The sequence below is a fragment of the Mesoplodon mirus genome, assembly GCF_964341445.2.
Source record: "Mesoplodon mirus genome assembly, chromosome: 4".
NCBI classification, from domain to species: Eukaryota; Metazoa; Chordata; class Mammalia; order Artiodactyla; family Ziphiidae; genus Mesoplodon; species Mesoplodon mirus.
In genome coordinates this window covers 140,395,153-140,409,929 of record NC_138979.1, presented here as the reverse complement: position 1 = coordinate 140,409,929, position 14,777 = coordinate 140,395,153, and the positions used below count along the sequence as shown (strand labels likewise).

The window sequence follows — 14,777 nt, the reverse complement described above, 5'->3', positions numbered from 1 at the left end:
CTTCAGGCCTGGGAGTGGTAACAGCTTCCAAGGGCTCCTCCACCATCCCTTGTTGATTCCCTTAACCCTGCCCTTCCCTTTGTAAATATTCCTTTCAGTCAACAGTCCTCAATTACCCTTTTCAATGTGCCAGCTCTTTCTGCTGGAATCATCACTGATCTGTTTGACTTGGCATATTTTAAAAAATGAAACACACAGATCACAGAATTAAACCACCCAAACTGACCTTTAATTGTACATACATTTTAAAGGAAATACAAAAATATAATTCAAGAAAATTTATTTGCAATAAAAATCATAATACCTACCAGAAAATAAAGTAACTTTCTGAAATAAAAATTAATGCCCAATACATGGCCTTGTTCCCGTGTATAAATTAAACTATAGCTTCTGTGACTTGCTAAAATGACATTTATTTCCATAGTGTGTATTTCAGATGATCAAATGCTTTTTAAATAAAAAAAAATCAATGATAATGCTGTTAGTATAATGATTATAGGTATGTTTTGAACGTGCAATCAGAGAGGAATTCCAATGGAGTTGTGTTTCATAAAGGCAGAAGATTGTCATCATGGGTAGGTATTGCAAGTCCACACATATTAAATTTGCAGGGAAGACTGTTTCTCTGTGAATGACTCAAGTAGGGGCTTTTTCCAAATTCAGAAAACCATTATTTTTGGCTTAAACCACTACATTTGGCTAGGTGAAGTAAAAAAAAAAAAAATCTCATCTTAAGTGTGAGCTAATTGTCTTCCCCTGCCTTTCAAAGTCATCGAATTCTAAACTTGAATATGCTGTTTTTTTCTTGGTTCAAAGCAGAGCTGACATTACAATAGCAAGAGGGCAATCTGTCTTTCAAAGTGCACTGGTGTGAGCCGGCAGGGGCACCAACAGTTGAACTGAATTACACTGAGAACGTAGTGTTGTGGATCAGATTTTCCCTCCACCTGCCCAGAGGCTCACAGCCTCTGCCAGCATGGCGGTTTTGGGTTGGTGCTGTTTCTAGAGCCTGGCTCTGGCTCTAGGTTGTCATGGGTCCAGACCACTTTGAGATTCAAGTCTTTTGGAGGCTTTCTATAGTTTCTAAGATCCCTATCAGGATCTTTGGCGATTCAAGGCCACAGTTTAATACCAGAGTTTCCCAGTTTTCTCTTAGGAAAGATGACCTGGGGTCACAGTGAACCATCCAGGAAATTCAGCTCAGGATAGACTGCTTTGGCCCATCCCATTTCTGGACACCTAAAGTTAGGGCTGGCATTCTGAGTTGAATATCCACTATAGTTTCTTTCTCCCTTTTCATTCCACTGACTGTCAGGGGCAAAGAAAAAAATCTAGGTCTTTTTATGTCACAATTCAGTTCTCTGATATACCAGGCTAAATTCTGTGTTTTTTATTTTACTTGAAAATGAGTCAGTAAACTTAAATAGGTACGTCTGATGTGATGTGATTTTTAAAAATATTTTAAAATTAAAAAAATATTTACATATCCAATATAAGTAATTTTTTCTATTACCTTGAAATTTCCATTAATAGTAAGCGGTTTACTATTACATAGGATTTTAACTTTCAATTCCTTCTATGTAAATCTCAGTGCAGATGAAATAACAGGATTTAGTCATTTAACACAGTTCAAGGAACAGGAATATACTAGGAATCAAAGCGCTGGAAATCTATCAGTTCTTAATGACTTAAACTCATATTTTGGGACCACAGAGTGAAAATTTTGTTCTCACTAGTGATATTATGTCCAAGTTTGTGTTTTTAAGTTCTCAGGCATTATTTGAGAATTTTGGGGGGTGGTGAGGTACGGTGAATGATTGTACTTAACATTTTCATTTGGAGGGGAAAAAAGTCATCTGATAAAGGAAATTAATCTTCCAGATTCAAAGTAACTTTATAGTTTTATGTTTAGGAATTACCCATGAGCCTAGTTAATGCTATTTAGAACAATTTCTTAACTCTAGAATACTTGGTGGACAGGGAAGATTTATTTACATGTTCAGATTTTAGCTAAGTTAAACTTTGCCTGGTTGTTTAAATTAGTAGGAAAGCAAACCATTCATTTATTCTTTTTAAAATAAGGGATGATTTGACATAGATTGTGTCAAAATACACTGATTTCTAGATAGGTCTGGAATCACTTCTAAGTGATCATCTAGTCTGATAACCACTTATAGGAAATAGTTTTGCGTAAGCAACTCAATGAGACTAACATTCTTTTTTGGTTTTTTATTACAACTATATTGTAATAACACTCACTGCAAAAAAATAAGGTGTCTACTATTTCAAAGATCATGTTATAAGGGAAAAAATATCCTCTAATACCAAGTACTGTATTGAATATTTCAAACTGTAATCTGTAATACAACTACACTTTAAAAACCTGCCAAATTAAATGAAAAATTTCCACTTTTATCTCATTTTAAAAATTATTATATCTACACTAATCATAAATTGTTGTTTGGGGGGAATTCATCACATACTATCCCATTTTCAATTTTTTGTTTTATAGTTTATTTTTGTAACATTTCAGATGAGTTTACACTGTAACTAAGATATGACTAAACAGTGTAAATTCACTGAAATATTTTATGTCAAGTTTACATAATGCCGAACATTTAGATTTAGAAATATATTAAGATATGACTCATTGTTACATGATTTCCTATACAGTATGAGTCAAGCCATATTTCCCAGATGAATTTTGCTACAATACAACCATCCTATAAAGTAGATGTTAGTTATGGCCTCAACATCAGCATTAAAAGAGTTCCAGTGTATCTGAAGAACTGACCAGATTTTTCAGTTTTTAATCCTAATATTTGGCTTCAGACATAGCCACATATACGATTCCCTGGAAATAGAATGAAGAGTATTAATCAGAATTACCTCTCTTAATAGTCTACTATTTATTGTTGAGAGGAAAATTCCTAGCCTTTTTGGTTACTATTAGCACGGCAGACGTTATAAAATAAATAACCTGACACTGACACACAGCTTCTTGTGGATGGTGAAAAAGCTGACATTAATGAGCTGAGCTTACTCAGTAATACTGAGTAATACTGTTGTAAAAAGAGAGTACTCCCACATACACAAACATACAGTACTACAAAGTACCTATGGTTTTCAGATTCATTGTCCAAAGAAAGGACAATCACAAGACACCGGGCTTGGTTGCTTGCACATATCCACTTCCTAGAGAATACGTAAGAAGTTTTATCTGGTCTGACTGTACACTGTATGTTTATAATGGTACTAGCCTAGAAGATTAAAATGGAAAACACAGTAACTATTTAGGGTTTTAAACAAATTACAAAACTACATGCTTTCTCATTCAACAGGAAAGCTTAAATCAAAAGGCACTGGATCTTAAATGCAATTGGTTTTTCCTCTAAAGGCCATGGAACATGCTCTTTGAGGGTAGGTTTTATAGATCCTTCTGATACCTTCCACGAAGTGCCTTGTCAGCATGTCTGTAGCCCAAACCACTGCTGAAATGTTTGTTTACTCTGTTTTATTAGGGTAGCTTCATTGTATTTATAAACTAACTTTTTCCCATTTCTCCAAGGAACCATTTCAAAATGATCTTCCAGATGCTGGCTAACTAAGCACTTCTTAACTACCATCCTCAAAGTTCAACCTATTTACTGGCATTTGACTGTGTAGAACAGGAAGTTTGTGTTGCATCTTGTGTTCTTAATGAAACCCGACAACAGAGGACTGAACGCATTAGTCTCAGAACAGGAGGCCTCAGGATGGCAAAGACCCAAGGGTCAATTATTGAATTAATTGATAAAAATCTAAGAGCTTGGAGGTCCCACTTTTCTTTCCGGGAAGAGGTTTCATTCATATATGCAAAAATCTGTAAGAAGCAAAAGGGGAAAAGGATGTTAGTTTTACATAGTAGCAGTGGACAGGCTTAGACCACATGCAATTTCTTAAGATTGAAAAGCAAAACGTGTTTTGTGTGTGGCCGTGGTGGTGAGAGAGAGGTAGCAAAATCTCACTCCTCTCACACGTTTATGTCTTACAGACACTCTGAAACCTAAGTATTGTCTCTTTCTGACAGATGAGGAAGTGAGTTAATAACAACATGTTGCATTTACTTCCAAAAACTGAATCTGGCTTCATTACGACAATTCAGTGAGAGGGCACACAACAGAGCCTGTGTTCTGGCCATTGGGCTGCCTGGGTTTGAATCCTGGCTCCACAGATAGCTTTGGGACCATAAGTAAGAAAACTAACCTCTTTGTGCCTTCATTTCTGCATCTTTAAAATGGGTGATAACGATAACAATACCTATTCTTGGGGTTGTTGGCAGGATGACAGGAAATCATCCAGGTCAGCTACTGAAAACTGCTCACTTAATAAGTGCCCCCCCAATGTCAGTCTTTATTATCTCCATTTTACCAGTGAGGACACCACGGTGCAGAGAAGGTGAGGTACTTGCCCAAGTTCCCAGGGCTGGTTAGTGGCCAGCTCAGGACACAAATTCCAAGTCCCTTGACACCAGAGCAGTGCTCACCGTGTGCTACATCCAGGTCGCCTATGTTAGACCAAAGGTCTTCAGAACAAAGCCCTAAACACCGGAAAGCTGACACATCTTTACGCATTGCCCAATGTCCTCAGACCAGTATACCAGCTCTCATCCGATTTCTTAGATATTTAGGGAACAACACAACTTTTTGGTCAGATTGCAGAGAATGGACCAGTACATGCTTGATAAAGATCAAACATTTCCACATGGCTTACAGAAGAGAGAGAAACGTGTAAATGACACCTAGTCGTTTGAAACCAGTTGTTTATAGAGCTCCTGGGACTTTCTTACCTAAGGCAGCTGGTGAGTTAGAGAGCTATTCCTTCTTTCCTCCACTCTCCCTTGCCAGAAGAAGGAATGGTTTGTTTCCTTTTCCCCCCACTACTTACTCTGCAGGCATCTGGCAACTGGATATACAAAGCAAATTGCAGGGAGGGAGAAGAGTAGTCATCTTCGGGTTGCTTATGTTAGGACAATATCAGGAAGGTTTGGCAGCCATAGGTGTTTATGCCAGAGAATCTTGGCTTATGGGAATGGAGAAAAGACTTGGCAGATGAGTAAAGGAAAAAAAGAAAGAAAGAACTGATGGTGGATGTCCCTGAGTATACAGAGAAGAGGAAAGTTAGGTGGGGATATGCAAGGGAGCAATACTTTTCTTGTTAGCTAAACTATTTTGGATGAGAAATTGATAGTACTTATATGGTGTATTTAAGGAGCGATTTTGAAGTTCAGGAATTCAGGATAACAGTGTACATAAACCCGATAGATTAAAATATATTAGTCACCACACACACACACACACACAAACTGAGCATTCTGTTGTAGAAAAAGTCTGTAGCTGAGTTTAGATCTAATTTTGCCGAAGAATATAATACTGGATTGTCTAGTGGGCCATGTAGAGAGGGCTCAGCCTCTAGTGTCATGGGTCACACATGAAGATGAGTCAGGTTTTCAGTGGCAAATAACCCAAACCATAGTTCCTGATCTCTTTAGAGTGTGACAGACCAATGAGAAGTGAAAAATGGTTTTGGAGGATGAAGCAATTCTGTACTATTTGTTTCCTTTTTTTATCCACTATGCTGAGTAATTTTTAGAAATGCTTAAAATTTGCATTTCAGGAGGTGGCCAATATGTTGTAGAAGATAATTTCCTCTTTTACGCTTGGAAAAGAAACATACTTCAGAGAACCTTGAGGTTCTTGATGTAAGTTTTGTCTTCTCCTACCTCTCCTTTTTTTTCCCTTCGGTTCTTGGCTTTTGCCTAGAGTTCACCATTTTCGATCTTGTGGACCCTGGGTTTTTTCTTTTTAATTTAAATTATACATAGAATAGAATTTACCATTTTAACCATTTTCAAGTGTCATTAAGTACATTCACATTGTTGTGCAACTGTACTGTTTGTATTTTTATTTTCTGTATATTATGATGTTTTGACATCATAAAAACTTTCTGGCTGGGGAGAGACTGCCCCTTCCAGGGCTAGCCAATTCTTAGAGATAGCCTAGGGCTCACCCAGGAGCAATCGCTTAATATGCAAACTAACCAATGCAGAGCTCCGCTGTATGGCTCTTTACCCCTAGGAGGCAGCTTTAATCATTCCAAGGCCTGGTACAGGGCGACTAGGGGCTACTCCTATAGCTTAGAGCCTGTCGAAATGCTTCAAAATAGCCAGTCCTAAACTGTTTACCCTACTCTGCCTTGCCTTTCCCTCAGAAACTCCAGTAAAGTCCGTGGCCCAGGCTCTCCCCAGCTCCTGCTTCTTTTTCCTCCTGACCTGCACTGGTACTTCCTCATGTGGCCCTGCACGTTACGCAGTGCTTCCTGTTTTTCAGACCTGTGAGTTTGATAAACTGTGTTTCCTGGAGCATCTCCTGTCGCCTCTTGTGGCTGCACTTGACTGACCATCATATAAAAAGAACAGGGAACAGCAACCATCACCACCATCCATCTCCAGAACTTTTTACATCTTCCTAAACTGAAACTCTGTACCCATTAAACACTAACTCCTCATTCCCTCTCCCTCCAGCTGATTCTGGATTTTAATTAAAGGCTGACACAATGGATAGAAGTCAATTAATGAATAATGTTTCGGTGATATTCTGGACTTCAGCTTCAGAGGCTGGTAGAATTTATACATGCTTTTGCACATACTACAAATAAATCTGCTATGAGAAAAATACCAAGGACTAATGTAAACCAGCCTAGTGAATTTTAATTCCTTAGGACAGACTCTCTCTATAGGGTTTTGCTAAGAATACAGAGCTTGTTGTGATACCTGGAAAGCGGCACAGAGGAAAATTAGTATTCTTTTGTCTTCCATAGAATCCTTGCCACCTCCATGGAAAACTTTATCTTGGCACTGACCTGGCACCGTTTCAGCTACTTTCCTACCTTTAATGTGACTACATAGTGGGTTCAGAATTTTAGAGTAAATGAGAAATTTATTTGGCTGTGCACTGAAATCACCTGTGGATAATTAAAAATATTCTGATGGAAAAAAATTTTTAAATAAAGAAATAAAAATACTCTGATAGCTTGCTCCCTCTCTCAGAGACTCTGATTTAATTAGCCTGGGCTGTAACCCAGGTGTCAGGGCTTTTAAAGCCCCCCAGGTGATCCTAATATGCAGGCAAAGTTGAGACCCACTGCTTTAGACCCTTACCCCAAAATTGAAATAGTTTAAAGTTATTCATTTATCACACTTAAAAACAAAAGACCCACTTAGGCCTGGCCAATCAAACAAATGACATGGAGCTTCCAGAATTCAGTTCCTGGTCATTAATATAAAATGATTTTCCTTTGGAAACTGAATCCTATGGAAAGAGTAGCTAATATTTACTGAATACCTGTATGCCAGGCATGGTGCTAAGCAATTTGTGTCTTGTTGTGTTTAATCTTTATACAAATCTGTAAAGTGTTATTACTCCCATTATAGTAAGGAGGAGATCAAGGCTCAGACAATTAGTTATCCTGTCCCAAATCACACCGCAGGTAAGTGGGGAAGCCATGCAAATATAGCAGCAGGACCCAGACTTTCCTCTTAGCCACTACACACTCTGCCACCATCTATATAAAAAGCCTCTGATGTAAAGTCTCACATGAAATTCACCACTGACTGATTATGGGTTTGTAGGAGACTTTTTCCCAAATGTGTCACCAAGATTTATAGGTATTATTGCTCCTGTTTATAGATTTTAAAACCATGGCTATATCTAAGTAGCTACTTGGTTTTCTTTGGGTCTTTTCTTTCTTCCACGCTTTCCACAGCTAGATGGCAGGCAGTGATGATCACCTTGACCAAGGGTGTAGACATAACACACCACTTCTCTTTAGGGAAAAGGACCATAGTTCTTGCTGTCTAAATTTTTAAAAATCAGTGTAATTATGTCATTATTTACAACCACAATTTCATAATATCAAATGGCAAAGGAAAAGGTGTCAAGTGAAAACACTCATATAGAAGAACTTTCTCTTAAAAGGTAAGGTGTGTTAAAACTCTTTCAACAATCCCCAAACACATCATTGATGATGTATGAATGATAAAGGGCCTTCCAGTAGTACATGGATATTAACTCAAAATATCACCAGGCAAAGTTTGTTTTGGTTATACATAGAGATTTCTGAATTTCTCTTTCATCCCTACTAGAATTGTGATACTGTGCATGTATGTAATTGACAAATTTCAAATCAGTTTTACAACCCCCATTCACATTACATTTTACATAAAGAGTACCAGGAATGAATGGGAAACTCCAGTACTGTTTACTTGAGTTTGTTCTGTATTTCAAAGATCAGATTTCCACTAATCAGAGTAACCTAGAAATTATAGCCCTAAAGAATTTCTAAAGATGAAGACATTTTAGAATGAGTCAATGGTTCACTCTTGAAATTTTAGAACTGAATAAAATGCGTAAGTACTTTATCCTAATGGCATGGGGAAAACAGTTTAAAATGACCAGAAGTTATTCACAATTATTAGTAAAGTAGTGAGAAAATGGCTAGATTTGGGTTGGAAATTAAGAGACAAACAGTATCTGAGTCAAGGATGGAGGTCTGATATATTTCCTGTGTCCTGTTTCATTTCAGGAAGAAAGTTTATATTTATCACTGTGAACTGATGACAACATCTGATTAACATGAGGAATGTATTAATTTACACAATATTCCTTTAGTGCATAAACAGTTTGGAATATGTTGTTGGTCCTATGCATGACTTTATATTGGATCTCCAAAATAATGCTTTTTAAAAAAATCAGTTATATCTTATGTGTACCAACAGAAAATTTTATGTGAGGGGTAATCTGATTCTTTCTTAATTTAGACCAGCATTTAAACTAGCCGATCTCCTAAAATCTCAGACTCAGCCTTTTAATGCATAGGTCAGTGCAGAAGGAAAAAGAAACTGTACCCTTGGCCCCAGCTCAGGCCCCTTGATCTGATAAGGAGAAAAAGGTCTTTGCCATTGTATTTTTAAAGCTAAAAGTTGAAATTAAGAGACAAAGTGGGCCAGATATTTATAACATCTTCACAATTCTCTTATAAATCTTGGATTAATCTTCTCATATGTTCCCCCTGAAATGAGTACTTTCTGACAGTATTGTGATTAAAAGCACAGGCTCTGTGCTTAAGCTGCTTGGCTTTGAATCCTGGCTCCAGCACTCACTCATGAGCTGCAGGACCCAGGGTAAGTTATTTGCCTCATTTGTAAAATGGGAGTAAAAATGTTACCTATTTGACAGATTGTTGTGAAGATAATGGATTAATGTATGTAAAAATTAGCACTCAAAAATGTTAGCCATTCAGGACAGGAATAAAGACGCAAACATGGAGAACGGACTTGAGGACACGGGGAGGGGGAAGGGTAAGCTGGGACAAAGTGAGAGAGTGGCATGGACATATATACACTACCAAATGTAAAATAGATAGCTAGTGGGAAGCAGATGCATAGCACAGGGAGATCAGCTCGGTGCTTTGTGACCACCTAGAGGGGTGGGATAGGGAGGGTGGGAGGGAGGGAGATCCAAGAGGGAGGAGATATGGGGATATATGTATAAGTATAGCTGATTCATTTCGTTATAAAGCAGAAACTAACACACCATTGTAAAGCAGTTATATGCCAATAAAGACGTTTAAAAAAATGTTAGCCATTTTGATGTTGATAATAATGACATTTGAAGTTGAACTTGACTTCATTACAGCGTGCTGGGCATTTAATATTTTGAGTTTCAATTCCCAAACTTTGAAAGTCCTAGACCGGCATTCTTGGAGGAAGCAGTAATTGTAACCTGCCCACACCTTGGGACAACGGCTGACATTCATTAGCAGTTCAGGTTTCCTCAATTCCCCACTCCCCTCTTCTCATTCCTGGAGTGCTGATTAGGCTGTTGTCCCACTGGGTACACAGCTGTGAGCTCTCCTTGCTGGGCCAGTGGCATGGCCCACTTTGAGGGCCACAGAAAGCAGTTCTGTTATCCCGAGTTAGAAAGAGGCAGAGACAGGGTAGATTGCTAGTATTTTCTGGGACACAGGAAGAAAATTAGTTGGAATAGTTCATTAATAATTATTTTACATTGATACATTTTGCCTCGATAATATTTTAGATATACTGGGTTAAATAAAATATATTAATAATTAATTTCAATTATTTCTTTTTACTTTTTGTCATGTGGCTACAAGAAAATTTGAAATTCCTTACGTGGCTTGCATTTGTGGTTCATGCTGTATCTCTATTGGGCTGCGTGTGCTATTTTAGAAGAACAGGAGAATTTCTGAAGGCAACCAGAAGCCCTTGCCTTTTCTATCAGAGCCCGGGTTAGGATATGTGGAAATGATTCCTGCCTTGGGCAGGAGATTGGTGTAGGCCATTTCTGACCACAATTTTAGTGTGGGCCAAGTAGAATAAAAGGACATGGGGGAAAAGCACCCCCCAGGGACACATGCCAAGCACTCTGAAATAACAGAATGTAACGTACCATTCAGTAGCTTTGAGTTTTGAATTGTCAGATAAGCCTTCCAAGAAGTAACTAAATTCTGGATAGTGTAGCATTTCATAATGCTTAAAGTGCTGTGTAAATGAAAGATACTAACAAGTATCAATAATCTAGTATAAAATTAGTCAATGGTCAAAGTAAATTTCCCTATTGAGAGATGACTTGGTACTTCCCATTTAGGGTACAGTTCAAATATCTGTTTTGCATCTACTGGGTTATCTGTAGTTCATCTGGAAAATGTGTCATGTTAGCCCCAAGGCAAGAAGTCAGCTTGGCCAACTTTTTAGATTACATTAACACTAGGCATTTTTCCCACTCTTTGTCTGGGACTCTTTGTCATGCATACATGCAGAAGAGACCCTAGATAATATTTGCTGACACTGTCAATGCCAAGGAGTGGCTTGAAGGAGCTAAAGCCCCCTCATAATCTTCATCTGGCCCCCCAAAACCATAAACAGGCACTCAAATAAAAACTCAGCTTCAAAGCAAACTTCCTACGTGCCCACCCTTTCTAACCAGACTTCTAGTTCTTCCATTTGGCAACTCTGGAGTTGCCCCTGGCTTAATAGTAAATGAAACGAGTGCGTGTGTGCGTGTGTGTATCTGAAAATCAACATATGGCAATGATGGAATTCTCATGACAAAAGGGAAATTTACTTGAAAACAAGGGAACCTATTGAAAATCACTGCCTTTATTTAAAAAAATACAGCTTATGCTGCAGGTCCGTCATGATCAAGGGGGAGACCTTTTCCTCCTGCTCTCCTCCTCAAAGGGAATAACAATCCTTTTCACAAGTGTGTGGTCACCTCTGAGCCTGTTCCCAAGCTATTTAAGTAGCTGAGGGTGGAAGGTATTTTTATACATACACACTCACAAATGATAGATAAAACTCTAAGAACGGACATCCTGATTTCCACCAGTCCAAAACAGGTACCCCCCAATTCAGAAATGGTTTATGTCTCTCATGTTAAATTCTAAGTTGTTTAGTGGAACTTGAAATGCTTTCTCTCACAGATACATGTATGTTCTGCATCCTAGTCCCAACCCCAAAAAGTTAATTTAGCTCCTAATGTTGTTCTACCAGTAAAACAAAACAAACGTGTGGAAGTCATGTTGGTTTCTACCTCACAGCATTTCTGTTGCAAACTCCCCAGCTCAGGGTGAATGGGAGATGCAGCCTCCCACATCCTACTTCATTTTATAAAAGGGCATCTTTTACATACTCCACCTCATTCCTCTCAAAGTGTAACTTATTGATTCAGAGCAGCTTCTACCCTGACAGAAGATGGGGCAGAAGTGTGAGGACAGTGGGGACCAGGGAGGAGAGAACATAGGTAAGAAAGGGAGTTAATCTGTGTGTGGGGGAGGGTCATATCTAGGCTTTTAGGATCCCATGTCCTCTCCCACCCCTATGGATGAGTTTATGAAGATAACCAAAAGCAGTGAGGGAGGCGGGAAGTAGGATAAAGTTACTTCTTCAGCTTCTACAGGTCACACTGACCAGTGGCAGCATCGTTTATCTTTTTCTTTTCTCCAAGACTGTGTCAGGTGAGAGTCACTGCCAACTGTCTATTCCCTGTAGGGTCAGTCTTGTGCTTCTGAAGATTAGGAAGTGGAGCTGCTAAAACTGAGCTCTCATGTCTCTGTAAGAGGCCAGCACATGCTCGGATACATCCCAGGCTCTGCTACCCACATTACACCTTAGGAGGCTCAAACTCACAGCATCATGGAACTAACCACTGAAGTGGCCCCCAACTAGGGCAGCACCCAGCCCAGAACCTAGGCAAGGGGTTCCTCCAAGCAAGCAGCCTTTCCTCTAATTATCATTATGAACATATCATGAATCTTCATGGCAAAAAAGAGTTATACTCCCAATATGTAGTTTGGGAAATCTGTAAACTAGGTTTTATTGAACTTTTAAGACAATGAATGCTCTGGACTTCTGGCAACATGGACCCTTCTCACCTGGGACCATTCTAAATGTCCATTCTCAGTGGAATGCTATGGGTTGAGTATTACATTTTGCTCTAGGAGAAGTAGAAGGCAGAGCCTGGAGAACTAGCACCAGTGGATGGGGGGCACCGGGAGGAAAACTACAGCTCAGGAAAGTCAGGTTGTAACTGAAAACTATCCAAAGGTGGAAGGGGCTGATTCTTCGTCAGGTACTAAGCCAGACTGGCCTTGTACAGCAGCTTCGGGCTCTAGGGTGGCAGTCTGTGCTGGCTTAGTGGAGAGCCAGGACTCCCTTTCAGGGAGTGTTGGTAAATGAGAAGCACTAGCATAGAGACGCCCGTTTGCTGGGGTTAGGGAAGTAGGAAGTGAGGCAAAGGTGAGAAGTGAGAGGGGAAGGCTATAGACCCTTTACAAATGAGGCCATAATTTTACAAGTTGCAAAATGTGTGTGGTGGTGGAAAGGGTGGGAGTAAGAGGGAAGAGTGTGAGAAGGCTGCCCAGTTCCTCTGTGGAAATGAAGGGAGCGACTCACCGTGAAAGGCAAGGAGCAGACGGCGAAGGTGATGGTCATGATAGCCAGGAGAATGAGATGGTCCGTCTCCTCCGCCATGGATACCCTTTCCCCTTTCCTGTGGCTGCCAGGGCCGCCCCAGCTGCTGCCCAAGGAGGGTCCGGAGCGGCTTCTCCTGCCCCGGCGATGCATGTGGATGAGGTTGAGGATGACACTGAAGTTGCAGGCGAGCACCGCGATGATGAGCAGTAGCAGCAAGGTGGCGTAAAGCCGCAGGTACGTGGTCTGCTCATGCCCGATGAAGCACCACGTCCCAGGGCAGTACTGGGCGTACTGCCGGTGGTCCAGCAGCGGCAGGGAGCAAAAGAGCAGGGAGACTGTGTAGATGGCAGGCAGCACAGCCAGGCCACCACGGTATGTGACCCAGCGCTGGTAGAAGTAGGGGTGTCCAATGGCTAGGTAGCGCTCCAGGGCCATGGCGAAGAGCATGAGCATGGTGGCCAGGCTGAAGAAGGTCATGGAGAAGGCAAAGTAGGTGCACACGCGCCTCTGGGGCTCCAGGGCCACCAGGGTCTGGTTCCGCGCATACGAAGCCAGCACCACAGGGCTGATGAGGCAGGTCCCCAGCAGATCGGTGAACACCAACTCTGTCACCAGCACGTGGAACAGCGAGATGGAGTTCCCGCGGCTGGCACTGCGCCCCGAGTCCCCCAGCCAGCGGCGCACCAGCAGCGCCAGCGCGATGAGGTTCCCCAGCACCCCGGCCGAGAACATCACGGAGCTGATGGCTGGGCTTTCGCCGGAGGGGAGCCACTGTCGAGTATCGCAGTTCTCTGGCTGGGAGTCATTGGACGTATTGCCCATGGTGGGGCGCCGGAAGAAGAGATGCGTCCTTCTCTCCCGCCGGCCAGCACCTGGCTGGAGGAGGGTCTGAGAGCCGGAGTGCTCCGAGACACCCAGGGAAAGGGGAGGGACCGAAATTCAGAGCCCCCTGCCGGCCCCCAGCGCGCATAGAGGGCGGGCTCTGCCCGGGTCTCCCAAGGCTTGCGGAGAAGCCGCTCTGCTGCCGCATCCATACGGCGCTCCACGCTCCTCCGCCGGCCCGCGCCCAGGGAGCCGCCGCCACCTCTTCCACGTCTCCCGGGGGGGGGGGGGGGCGGCTGTCCCAGAGCGAGAGCCCGCGAGCCGCCGGGAGGTGGGCGCGTCACACTGCTAGTCTCTCCGGGAGCGCGGGGGCGGAGTGCGCGCTGGGCGAGGCGCGAGGGTGGACGGTGGGAGCAGCGGTCCTCGTTCTCCGCTGCTCGGCTTGCTGGATGCCCGCAGGCCGCCTGACCACCGCTGGGAAGAGTTTAGCCCTGGTAGAGGGCTGGGAGGGAGTACGGGGCACTGGCGGGGTCTGCGCAGGATTCACACAAGGCGGGCAACGCCGGGGAGAGCTAAGCGACTCACTAAAGAGTAGAGAAGTTAGGAGGACCCAGTTCCGTGAGACGTGAAAAAGAAGGGAACAACAGACACCAAAGACGGCTTGCAGTAAGACCAATATGTTCTTTTTCTTTTCTTTTTAAAAGCATTTTCAGGAAAACACACCAAGAAGGCGGGACCAGAGTTAGGAGGAAGTGAAAAGCAAGCCTGTGCATTCAAGGAACCAAAACACGCTCACACCAAGCTGCCTGTTGCACTGTCGTTTTGATTCGGTTCCCAGCATTTCGCCTTTTCTTATGTCAACACCATAACGAATAACCACTTGTTTAAAAAACCATTAAAAAAAAGAAAAAAAAAAGAAATG

General features: G+C 41.8%; 1 protein-coding gene across 1 annotated transcript; it reads right to left on the bottom strand.

Annotated features, from left to right (window-relative positions):
- Positions 1-2,480: 2,480 nt before the first annotated feature.
- PTGER2 (prostaglandin E receptor 2) lies at positions 2,481-14,073 on the bottom strand. Its single transcript, XM_082618019.1, has 2 exons — positions 13,013-14,073; positions 2,481-3,862 (listed from the first exon to the last, which is right to left on the bottom strand). The coding sequence occupies exons 1-2, from the start codon at positions 13,853-13,855 to the stop codon at positions 3,641-3,643; spliced, it is 1,065 nt and encodes a 354-aa protein (XP_082474145.1). The 5' UTR covers positions 13,856-14,073; the 3' UTR covers positions 2,481-3,640.
- Between the last annotated feature and the right edge of the window lie 704 nt (positions 14,074-14,777).